The sequence below is a fragment of the Panicum virgatum genome, chromosome 3K, assembly GCF_016808335.1.
Source record: "Panicum virgatum strain AP13 chromosome 3K, P.virgatum_v5, whole genome shotgun sequence".
Classification (NCBI taxonomy): domain Eukaryota; kingdom Viridiplantae; phylum Streptophyta; class Magnoliopsida; order Poales; family Poaceae; genus Panicum; species Panicum virgatum.
The window spans coordinates 2,769,381-2,782,002 of NC_053138.1; the positions used below are offsets into that span (position 1 = coordinate 2,769,381).

The 12,622-nt window shown below is 46.7% G+C and overlaps 1 protein-coding gene across 4 annotated transcripts; it reads right to left on the minus strand.

The window, feature by feature from the left end:
- Positions 1–1,055: 1,055 nt before the first annotated feature.
- LOC120696778 lies at positions 1,056–9,186 on the minus strand. 4 transcript variants are annotated; one of them, XM_039979764.1, is made up of 5 exons: positions 8,946–9,186; positions 2,808–3,224; positions 2,510–2,716; positions 2,296–2,420; positions 1,056–2,081 (listed from the first exon to the last, which is right to left on the minus strand). In XM_039979764.1, exons 2-5 carry the CDS (start codon positions 3,218–3,220, stop codon positions 1,489–1,491), a joined length of 1,338 nt encoding a protein of 445 aa, XP_039835698.1. In that variant the 5' UTR covers positions 3,221–3,224; positions 8,946–9,186; the 3' UTR covers positions 1,056–1,488. The 4 variants fall into 4 exon arrangements, with proteins under 4 accessions (XP_039835698.1, XP_039835699.1, XP_039835697.1 ...); XM_039979765.1 differs by lacking the exon at positions 2,808–3,224 and having other exon boundaries at positions 2,510–2,619; positions 2,697–2,716; positions 8,946–9,180; XM_039979763.1 differs by lacking the exon at positions 8,946–9,186 and adding an exon at positions 6,006–6,716.
- Between the last annotated feature and the right edge of the window lie 3,436 nt (positions 9,187–12,622).

The following is a 12,622-nucleotide window of genomic DNA, read 5'->3' on the forward strand; positions in this document are numbered from 1 at the left end:
ACACCTTAGTCCCACAAAGAGTTTTTTTAGCTTGTAACGAGATCCATTTAATTAAAACAAACTAAGTACCAAGAAAACATTGTGTACAAAAATGATAGAGCCGCTAAAATACTTAGTAGATGTTACTTTGCTAGTCCAATGGATATGCATTCATTGAGTATTCAGAAAATCAAATAAATAACATGATTTTCAATTATAATTGCTAGAAGTAATTAGGTATAACAAAATTATTTCTTAGGATGAGTAATGTGTCTAAAATCTTCTAAAATAATAATTATTTTGTAACGGAGGAAGTACGTGGATAATGCAATCATCCCTTAAACATCGACCAGTAGCCGCGATAGGCGGGGCATGACTCATGAGCGATGATGTCCTCTGCTCCTATTCATAATTGTACACCTGCAAGGTCGAAACGGGGAACCGTGTTCGCGGCGTCCGGACAGCATGGGTTGCTGCTGCATTAGCCATCATTATTACGTGAATCTAAAGCTGACAGAGGTGTGTATTTGTTTCTTTCTTTTGAAAAACAGAGGGAAAAAAGGAGGCTCGGCCCGATTGACTGTAAATAGGGGCATCAATCCATAGGACCATAGAAGAAACACTACTGAATAAATGTCCTTAATATCACTACGGCACAAAACTAACCAGAACAGACGCTGGCTTTCAGTTCAATTGCTCGGATCTGAACTAGACAAGGAAGCACTCAAGCTACCGGAATGCGATCCAACATCGTTCCTCCGCAAAACAAAATGCCGCAGTCTGAAGGCAAGGGAATATTGCGAAATTGTGGAGTCCAAAAGAGCGCTCGTCTGACCTCTAGAGATCTAAAGGCTGACGTATGTGAGGAAAAATAATCTAAAACAGTGAGGGCCTGCAGCATAAACAGCATATACTTCAGATTCTTCCGCAGAAACTTTTGGCAAGAACGATCTATCTTCAAGTAGCAATTACAAGCCAGCACAAGCAGACCAGCCAAACATCTTGTTTGTATTGTATGCAGGTTCAACGCAATATAAGAGACGAGAAAGCAACCAGATGCTACGAAGACACAACTTCAATTGAAGGAAATCACCATGAGTTTGACACAACTCCGATTCTCTTTAAAGGAAACGGCAAGCATTCAGAAAACAGGTGCCCAGCCCAGGTATGTCTTACTTGAGAAATTATTTGCACGACCAAACATGCATTAGACTAGACTAACAGCACTCTCCGCTACAAGCATCTGAACCTTACAAACAGGTGGTGTCATTTAAGTATACACCTTACATAAACTGAAAAAAGCTAGTATCCAAGAACACTACCTGACTGACTACCTCCACCCCAGAAAGCCCAAGCACATTTGCAAGCTGCTTCACCGATCCATGCAGAGTCACCTTGTCTGCTCATGCTGGACCTTGGCTGGTCTGCTATCACCAGTGAGCAGCTTGATCATGGCGTGCTCTCTACTCCCTACAGCTACGGTATGGCGGTTGTGATATTGCTTGGCCACTAGCCGGGACCAATTGCCTCCTCCTGCATAACAGCTACCAGTAAACCTTCACGTTCCATATCCTGGATAAATTGCTGGACTTTCAGCTCAAGATCCGGAGTTTGACGGACAACAATACCGAAGACACTGCTGCTGCACGGGAGAGCTTCCATGCTTGGACTGATGGGTCGATAATTTGCAGGAACGGGAGTTGTATTAGTAGCAAACGAAGTAGCTTCAGAGGGAAAGGTATCAGCATTAGCAACTGTCGTGGCATCAGTAGCAACAGCAGTAGTTGCACTGGTGCTGACATCATAAGATAATTCTCTCATCAGTCTCTTTTCTTCAGGAGCTACACGTTCAAGGTGCATGTTGGTTGGCCCTTGAATGCAGCAAGTTTCAACTTCTTGAATGCTATTAGCAGGCAACTGCTGGTTCACCAAAGGTTTGTCACATTTCATCGAAATCGTTTCTTGATCTGACTCTTCAGATTGTACCTCAGCTAGCTGGCTTGAAACATGTTTTTCCTTATCTTCTTCCTGTTCTACAGTTACAGCACCTTTATCCTCCTTTGCCTTGAATGCCGCCCATAGGTAGTGTTTTGTTCGGAATGCTGCAATTATATAAACAGTACAATGTAAAGAACGGCCCTGTTCTGAACAAATGTTGGTTTGGAAGAGTTAATAATATTTCTCAGTAGCAGCACACAGTAACTCTAATAACTGGCTACTTTTGAATCTGATTGATGAAATAGGAAATCAAGTGCACCAGATATGTTGTCTATTGCAAGATGAGGTCATATATTCAAGAGAACAAGACACACATACTCTGATGTCGTTCAGGCAGTAGAACAGATGGGAATATCAGCATCTCGGCTTCATCAATAACAGCTCGCAAGACCAAATCTTTATTAATGACTTCCTTAACTAGTTGATCTAGTTCTTCATCATGCCTAGTAATAGATACAAGATGATGATTAGACAATTATTCACATGGAAATGACAGTGCAGGAAATGGAAATGGAAAGAAAGGTAAAAGCACCTCATTTCATGAGGGAAGAAATACAATCCAATGCTGTCACCAGTGGGTTTTGATGCCTTCCATATCTTGGGCCATGCTGCCAATCTAGGAACCTTTGTCACTTGAACCACCTGCGGCAATGACAATTTCCACACTTTCTCGCATGATTTGGTTGAGAAATGTCCAGCCAATGATACGTATTCCTTACCATCTATCTTAAAGATTCCACTGTTCACATGAAACACCAAAAAAAATTTAGCATGTGAAGAATACAATAATGTTTCAGAATGTAAAAGAAAATCCACAGCATCTACTACACCTCCATCTAGGTTTGTCAATAGGCTTTGGGCAACAATGGCATTGCCGGACACAATGCATTGAAATAGCAGCTTGTGTCAACTCATTGGTACCATCTTCAACACACACTCGATGCTGGTCACACATCTCATCTTCATGTTCGCTTGTTTCAATGTATTTTCTTCGTTTCTTCTTCGACTTATAAGTCCCCAATCGCTGAACTCCTTCACAATCATTTTCAACACCAAATGGGTTCTGATAACCACCATCAACTTTGCCTTCATTTGTTTCTGTACATCTTCTCTGCTTCATAATTGACACTGAAGTCAAATTCTTCAGGTGGACACCTTCGTCATGTTCAAAAACCATGGCACATTGATCACCGCCATTATCTTCTTCATCTTCACTGTCTTCAATGCATCTCCACCTCTTCATTGACCTACAAGTTAGATCATGTCGTACGGATCCATCACTACCAATACAATCATCTTTATCAAGCATTTCTTCTAACAAGGGTTGTTTCATCCTACACTTGTTGTCATTGGTCTTCCCATTGCCTCCAACCAGTTTGTTCCTATTAGGCAACTTCAAGTTTGTTTTTGTAAGCTCATTCGGAAGCATAAGTTTGGAAGAAACTATTGCATAATTGCGACCTTCCATGAATGATGCATTATTGCTCTGGAGTCTAGAATGGTTCACAACAATATCTCCCAAATTATCCACGAAACCGCCTTGCCCGTGTTTCTTGCCAACCAACAATGAGCTTGAATTCGGAACTTCATTTTCTGTCTTTGTTGTGCCCGTCTGCTTATGAGCATTGCTAGACGTGGCAATGGCTTCACTTGTACGACCTATCATTCCCTTTTCTTTGGTCATAACTTCATCTTGACCTCCCTTCTCTTTGCTTGAGCCATTGTTGTCAACAACAAAGAACCTACTTGCCGTTGGGATGTTTGATTTTCTTGAAACTCTTCTCTTCTTCACATGATTTGATTTTTTGTGCCATCTATCCCAACATTGATGTATTCTCCTTGATAAGGATTTGATCGGCCCTCGGACCGTGAAACCAAGGCACTATTGTTTAGATTTGACGTCTCAACATTGTTTGCTTTGTGAACTAAACTTGCTATCACCTTCAACTGAGTTGGACATGAATTATCCATACGATGAGATTGCTCCAAACACCCTGATGTGGCGTTTGAGTCATTCTTTGACTTCGGAGGGGCCACCATCTTCATTTTTTCCGAAAGAACTCTATTTCGATCTCTAGAGGTCTTGGAGCACTTGAAATCCGTTCAAGAAAGACTCAAGGTATTCTCTAGGCTTAAGGTAGTCGGTTGCCTTGAATGCTTTGATTCGCAATTCTTTGCTACCAAAGCATTCCATGGCCCAACTTCTCTATCTTTGGGAGGATTTCTTTTGGTTAGTTGTTACGCAACGTTTGCTTGTTGATCATTCACATTGCGATTGCGCTTGCAAATATTCATATATTTCAAATTTGCTTGATAGTTCCGGCAATCCCTATCAATTTTCAACATAGGCTTAGATCTAAACCTACCTTTTGATTTCCTCAAAGGTAATTGATTTGCCAACTTCAACCTTGGACCAAAATTGGACCGGCCCGGTTGGCTTTGATCATTCATCTTTGAGGTCAAATCAAAATTCATTGTTCACAATGATTGCATCCAGGAAATATCTACAAAGAGAACATGTATAAAGATTAGTATAACATCTACAGGTACAAACAAATCAAAAAAGGATCAAACTATCCTAATCTTGTTCAACCACATCAATTCTAGTAAGTTTTACAACAACATCAATATAGTTGGCCAAACAGGTCATGCCAAATGGGAGGTATGGTGGCTTCGGCACGACACAGACAATGCAAGATTTGATGGGGGATGAGCATGACCCATTAAAAGAGCCCGTCGGGAAAAGTGTGCATGCACTATCCCTCCCTTCCAATCCTTCGTAAAGAAGCCCTGAAACCTCATTTTTGTTTCAGGCGACACCACATATCCCCGAATGGGAAATTAGGCCCCAGTCCTTGCCAAATTCAGGTCGGATCCCCACCTTGAGTTCCTGTTCATTGACGACAGCAAAGTGCGCCATGTCGTGCTCTTGCGACATGGGGCACTAACAGGGTCAGATATTACGGATACCCTAAAATACGACCCTTAGAAACCTAACCACAGGGTTAATTCTATTGACCACGTGGCTGGGCCCAATCGAGCCAACGCATGGCCGCAGCCAGCCCATTAGCGGGGAAGGCGTCGACAGCCAGCCAGTGGGACCAGGCATGAGGCACGTGGTGTCTCGTGCGACACCTGGAGGGAAGCCTCCGCCTCGCTTGACCCTCAAGGGAGGTTTCCGCCTCATCCGATCCAAGGGGAAAGTTTCTGCATCACCCAACCCCAAAGGCACAGACTCGGCCTTGCCGACCCAAAAATGTGGGACCCTTAGGGTCCTACACCTCCCCCAACTGTCATGGGCGTGGGAGACCGCGCTTAGGGTCAAGGCTTCCGGCATAAGAACGGAAGCAAGCACGTCTCGTTATGACCGGTGGAGGTGACTGGCCATAACGGGGAGCCCGCGCCGCCGCCACGTTGGGGCACCACGACGGGACACACGTCACCTGCTGCGCTAGGGCGTGACATGCGAACGCCCCCGTCGTCATCCACATTCGAAAGAGGAAGGTGGCGGAATCCCGAAGACCCTCTCCCTCCCTCCATCCCTCCCTCTTACTCTGTCTCGTTCCCTTGATATATAAAAAGGAAGGTGAGACAAGGCCTGGGCATTCGGGTAATTTTGGGTCGGGTAATTCGGGTTTTAGGAATTTCGGGTTTTCAAGATTGCTACCCAAAATTTGCTAAAAGCAGAAGAACCCGACAATACGGGTACCCAACAATTCGGGTTCAGGTTCGAGTATTCTCGAAGTACCAAAAAATCTACGAGATGTTCTGTGTGCATACATTGCATCCAGGATTTGTAATATATTTTTGTGAACCAACAAAAATTTAAAAGTATAAATTGTCAACATTAACCAAAGCCGCAAAACAAGAAAATAAGCATACAAAACAAAGGCAGGAGACTTCGCATTGCATGCATCAAACAGGCCAAAAGGCATGAAGCATTCAAGAAGAGCAGAGCACTAGCATTAAAATATATCTGCTGATCGACACCCAAAGAATCCAAGATCCAACTAGTCTTTAGTGGACACCTAGTGGCATCACATCGTGGACTTGTGGCCGGCCGACACCAAGGCAATGAAGCTCGAGCAGATACTCCGACACCTGCTTGCAGCGATGAGAGGCACTAGATGCTGATGGGGATGGGGAGAGATTGAGTCGCTGTTGGCCTGTAGCTCGACGAGGAGGCCTGGGGTAAGGACCGCAACGCTGTGCAGTCGCACACTCACGTTGCGGTGGCTGGTGGGTGCTATCTTCGGCGTCCAGTCGAGATACGCCGCCATCGGATGGAGTTGCGGCAGGAGTTACTGCCTTACTGATGGGGGTCTAGTTTCGTGGCGGGCTTGATAGGGTAGTGGATTGCTGTGAAGGGTAAAGAAGAGGCTTGGTGGGCTGGGCCAAAATTACTCGTGTTGTTGGGCCTGCCTAGTTGTTCTGGGTTTTTCCAAAATTCGGGTGCCGGGTTCTAAACCTGATTTACCCGTAATAATTTCGGGTGCTAGGACTTGATACTCGAAGTAGTGAACGGGTTTTTTGGGCTTAGGCTTTTCGAGTACGGGTTCGGATTTTTCGGGTTCGGGTTTCGGGTATTATGCCCAACCCTAGGTGAGACCCCCCGCGGGGGACCGAACCAGAGACTCCCCCTCTCGCCCGTTTATAACCCCTACTGCAAACAAGTGCAAGTACAAGAGCCGCTCAAACTGGACGTATGGACATTCTGCCCGCATGTCTACTCTGTACCATAGTCACAAAGTTCCTGGGTCGACCGGGTCGAGGAACGGGGTCGAGGGTCGAGGGTCGTCATTTTATAAAATTGTGGTACGAAGGGGGTATATATCTATGGAACGATAAATTATTATGTGGGACGCGACCCTGATTCATCGGGGTCGATATCTTCGGGTCGATAAAGACAAAAACTATATATGTGCTACTAATGAAGAAATTAATCTGCACAAGCATATAAGAAACATATAAAAGAGTACATTTAGACCATGCTACACGTACTCAGCTCATTGTCTAACAAAAACCACACCAATCCACTGTCCTTAACCTCCTTATCCCAACTAAATCTGCTAGCAATGGGGCTGCGACCCCTTTCAAACCGGGACACGATCCAACCTTGAATGGGACACTGACCCTCTTCGACCCCGACCCTCGAATCGGAACGACGTTCCCGGGTCGAGGGACGAGGCATCGACCCCGAATCCTGTGACTATGCTCTGTACACCATCCGAGCCATACGCGCAATTCTAAATTCACTAGTCGGCGATCCAAAACACTGACAAGCACCCTCCTACTGGATCCAACCTCTTGCTTGGCTATGGTGGCAAGGTGGGCCAACCTATGAACAACTTTCATGAAGATGAACGACAAGCTCTTGTCCTTTCCATCTCTCATTTCTATGTTCAATGGATACATTTCTATCTTGGAAGGCGAATATATTCGCCTCTTCAATGGAATTTTATTCTTTCCAATGCAATATGCATTGATGAATTATGATATGTGAAGTGTGGACAATGTGTCCGTGCTTCCAATAGGCCCGTGGGGCTAGCCAAGACAGGCCACCACCATGCCATGCCTGAGCCGTCGACTATGTCCTTGGGCCAACACAGCATGCCGCATCTCCTCACTCGTGCCATGGCAAGATTAAAGTTTATGTCAACAGTCAACACTAATTGCAAGAATGGAATAATGCCAAAACACTCATAGTGCCTCAAGGAAGAAAAGATACGAAGTGGGCACATGAACAAAAGTTAGGAGGAAGATGGAACTAACAATAGCAAATATCCTCTAAACCAATGTGTTAGAAAAAAAACAAGGTTAACGTGAATATATATATATATATGGAAAATAACAGTTTAAAAATAATTTTTTTAACCTCCTCTAAAAATGTTTTATATATACAAGGTGCTCATAAAATAAGCGATCAATCCAGTTACCAATTTTTGAAGGTAACATTTGAAATGAATAACAACACAAAAGCTACCCTCTAGGACTCTACTAACTCGTTCAAACCATCAAAATGGAATGGAATGAAGTGAAATGAAACAAAATTCTAGAACTGGAAATGCATCAAAGTGCCATCTATTTAAACTTAAATGCTATATCGGCCACACATGGCATACTGCAATATGCCACCTACGGATGACTTCATATGGTATAACACACCATATCCACGATCCTAACATCCCATTAGCCACAGATTTGGCAGGAGAAACACAGCTTACTTGCTGCAGCAGCGTGCAGGAAACCCTGCTTCAAGCAACCACAAGAGCACCGGATAGAAGGCATTCAAATCATCCGCTGGGATTATATAGTTACACGCATCAATATCCTCAAAATCGTCCCCTTCTCTGCTCGACATCAATCTGTACCATGCCAAGAACCACAGTCCTCTGACTCGATAAAAACTAGGCCTCCAATTCGTCTTGCCCCTCAATAATCAAAGTCATAATGACCAGATTGCCACAAATTTGGCATTAGCAATAGGTGCACACAACCAAGACTGAGGCCCACCAAGAAATCAAAGCCTCCAGTGATAAAACAGACAGCGATCAGCTGACAAATCACTAAGCATTACCGTTTTTAGGAAAAGAAAATTTATCAAATTGAACCCACGGCACCATGAGACTTTCAATTCCACTTGCCCCTCAAGAACCCGAATCATGCTCATCCGATCGAGGGAAAATTCCAATCTTTAGTGACTGCACACAACCAAGGCCGAACCCCACCCAAAAATTGGAACCAGACAGCCACAGAAACTGGCCGACAAATCACTACGAATTTCTAAATAAAGGTAGCATTTTTTCGGGCAAGCATCGACCCGACCACAGCAAACATCAATCCATCAAACAAACATGGAAGCCGCAAGCACATACACAATCCCCGTCGGCACAATTACAACAACCGGTGCTCATCCGAGCAGCACAATCCTACGAAGCGGAAGAGCGGAGATGGAGGCTGTGCGGTACCTTAGGCGTCTGATCCCCTCTACGCCGGCCGAGGAATCCGAAGTGGAGGCGCAGAGACCAACCACCCCTCCCAGCAATCCCCCACAGCGCGCCGACGGAGCTTGGCTAGGGTCCTGGGCGCCGGAATCCCCAGACCCGGCTGCCGCGGCGGCGGCGTGAGGCGGGCGAAAACCCCACCGGAGCGGGAGGAGGGCGAAAGGAGCGAAGCGAAACGCCAAAGCCCCAACCCCACGCTACCTGCGTTTATATACCCGGCGCGGTGCCTTTTGCCGTGGGACGGTGGGAGAGCGCCGCCGAGCCAGCAGGTGGGAGCGGAACGGAACGGAACGGAACGGCGGAAACATGGATGGAGTCATGCAGAGCAGTAGAGTTGGAAACTGATGAAGCGCGGCGGCGGCGGCTCCGTTTGCCGCCTGAACGGAGTTCGCCCATTCCGTTCCCTTGGAATTTTGAATTCGCAGTCAACTTGGTGAGCTCACACATCGGAGGGTGTGCCTCGCGGTTTCAGTTTCAGTTTCCTCCGCCGGACCAAGGTCTTGCTGTGGTCAACTGATCGTCTCATCCTTGACCATGATGCCCATCTTCTCCATCTCTGTCGTGGGATTTTTAGGGTACCCACAGCCGGGTGGCGGAGCGCACCCGTCTATTCCCAGAGAGGGAGTGCTCGGAAAGGTACTAGGCGATTGGGCTGATCTAACTCTGAGATAAGCACACAAGAACACACGATCTAGAGTGGTTCGGGCCGCCGGAGCGTAATACCCTACGTCCACTGGGAGAAGTTTTGATCTCTGTTGTGTATGAGTCTATCCTCTGCCGGGCCTTGGCTCTTACCCAGCTTGAGTTTCCTTCTAGCGGGCGCCCTCTTTTATAGACCAAGGGGGCGGATACATAGACGTTTGGGCCCCGACAAGTAGGCCCAACGTGACTGCGTAGCATACTACGCAGAGTATTTAGATGGGTACAGTGGTTACGAATCTTTCCCCGATACGCTCCCACGCCCTGCTAGCGCTACAGTGGTCTTCTCTTGTCCCGTCACCAAGGTGTCCGTTGGGGGAGCGTAGCTTGCGGCGTAGCCTGTGGAGGCTATTATGTAGGTGTCATAATGGGTGAAGCCGAGCCGTCGTGTTCATCTGTTATGGCAGACTGGCAGGCGCGGCGTGGGCGGCGCCAGCAGCTCCACTATCTTGGTAATACGCGATCAATAGTGTCCCCTGGTCAAAGTATCGCCTCGGCTTCTGCTACATCAATGCGGATGTTTCCCTATCGTAATGAATGCAGTGGTGGGTGAGGCTTAGTATGGAGACCAAGCGGCCTTGTACATGTGTCCGTGCTTGTAGACACGTGTCGGCTCCGGACCACCCCGAAGCATGGCGTCGACTTCTTTCCTTAGCGAGGGGTCCGGTTACCATACTAGGGGTCCGGGACCCCATGAGGGGTCCGGGACTTCCGCGGGGGCCCGGACCCCTCGGGAGGTCCGGAGCCCCGGCTGTTCGGGCTACCCGCCTCTTTCGAGACACGCGTCGTTCCCGGATCTTTCGCAGTCGTGAGGCAGGTCCGGAACCGTTGCCGAGAGATCAGGACTCCGGTCCACAGGGGTCCGGCTGTTTGGTCGTAGTCATGGATAACTACAAGGTCCTTGTCTAGATACAACAAGAAAGGGTACCCCAGTCCTGGGTACCGACAATCACTTTTTTTGAAGTTGCATCTTCTCCATCTCAACACAACATTCCGTTCCGATGCTCCACCCTCTCCACATGCACGTTCTCGACGGTATTACTGCCCTTAAACTTATTGCATCTACACCATCCTTTATAAAAGTTAAAACTATAGTTTTTTTTAGGAATGTTAAAACTGTTGTTAGGTTGGGGCGTGGATCCTTTTCAAGCGGTCAAGTATGTCAGTCCCACTGGATCTAACTCTAACACACTTCTAACTCTAACACACTGTCAGCGTCGATCTAATGACAATAAAAGGAGGAGGTTCATGCAGGATATCTGGCCCAAAATCAACGGACAGAGATGGAGGCTGAGGTCAAGAGAGGAACCATCATGCTTAAACGCAGGCAGGATGGCCACCGGCCAGGCAAGGTCATTCTAACAAGCCATGGCAATGGAGTGACGGATTGAGCAAGTCACTAAGTCGGGCCGCCACGCCGCTGGCCATGCTTCCTCCTGCCTGTGCTTCTGTTTCAGATTGTCAACAGTTACCATCCATTGAGATCCCCCGGCGTTCACCACTCAACATTCCCCGTGGCTTCTGATCTGCTTGTCAAACGACACGGCGCGTCAACACACGCCTTTAGCACGTTCATTTAATTGCATCTGTCAAATTGCCATCAGCGCGATTCAGTTTCACCCAAGCAAGAAGAGATGGTGTCCTGAAACTGAGAATGTGTGGAGATGCTCCAAATCATTCATCGGGTATCATACACAAAATTCTCCGGAGCATTCAGGTGCCATATGTAGTCTCGCATGTTACTGATGACAGATGAAGTGATACTACAAGGTGGCAGAAAAACTTGTCCTGAAAGCCACTACAAACAAGAGCACGCAGCAGTGTCGTTACAGGACTGACATGAAAGTTGAACCACCATGATTCCAAGCATTGCAGAGCCATCCAACAACAAATGAGTTGGAGATAGGTCCGAGGTTCCGACCAACAAATGAGTTGTAGGACGAGCTAGCCTCAACGTGTCATAAAACGAAGTGGTCTTCATTGCCAAAAAGCTGAAGATTTAACAGAATCCGATCCACTAACAAAGCATATACTGAAACGCCATTAGTGGATCGGATTCTGTTAACTAATGCATTTCCTTTTGGGTATATGCCAAAAAGCTGAAGATTTAACAGAATCCGATCCATTAACTCACCTTAGCAAAACTTTTCCTTTTGGGTCAGCACTACCCAAAGGCCAAACATCAAACAGAATTAACCAAAATTTACGCAATGTCCAATGCAAAACTTCTCGTAGACAGCCTTACCCATTACGCAAAAGAAGCCTGCATGCACTACAGAACTTGCATTGGCAGAAGTAACTAAAGAAAACAGTCATATGTGACCTATGGAATTGGAAGCCACTACAATATCAATGAACCTTGTAACATTCCCCAAAAACTCCAGATCAAAGCTTCTTTAGAGCTGAAACACGGGGGTCGTCCGCGAGGGCACAGAAAGGCTCAGCTCAAGGTCTACTTCCATACTGCCGGCTTCTGCCCCGGGAGCCCGTCCAATATGCTCCCTCCGGACGGGGAACAGATCCAGACAGCCGTCAGAAGCCACCGCATCAGCCTGAGGAAGCTCATCGAGGCCCGTCGAAATGAAATCAAAGGGTTGAGAACGCTCAAGCAGATGATGATAGTCAGGGTTCAGTCCAGATCCAACTCCAGCACTGCTGCGTGTGCTGGTATAATCAGCAATCGCAGTCTCTTCCTGCACTGGGAATACTAGTGCGCCTTTACTAGTGAGGGACCGAAACTTGCGACCAGAGGGGGTGAATGGGAGCCGATCAAATTTTCTCTCGAAATCGATCCGTCGGCCTATATCTCGAAAATCACCACAAACCCTCGAACCTAGGGTGAGAGAGTTGCTATGGACTAGCTATCTCTAAGCAAAAACCCCTAGGAAGATAAACGGAAGCAATACGGAAAAACTCCCCAAACAACAGCTCTGCTGAGTCAG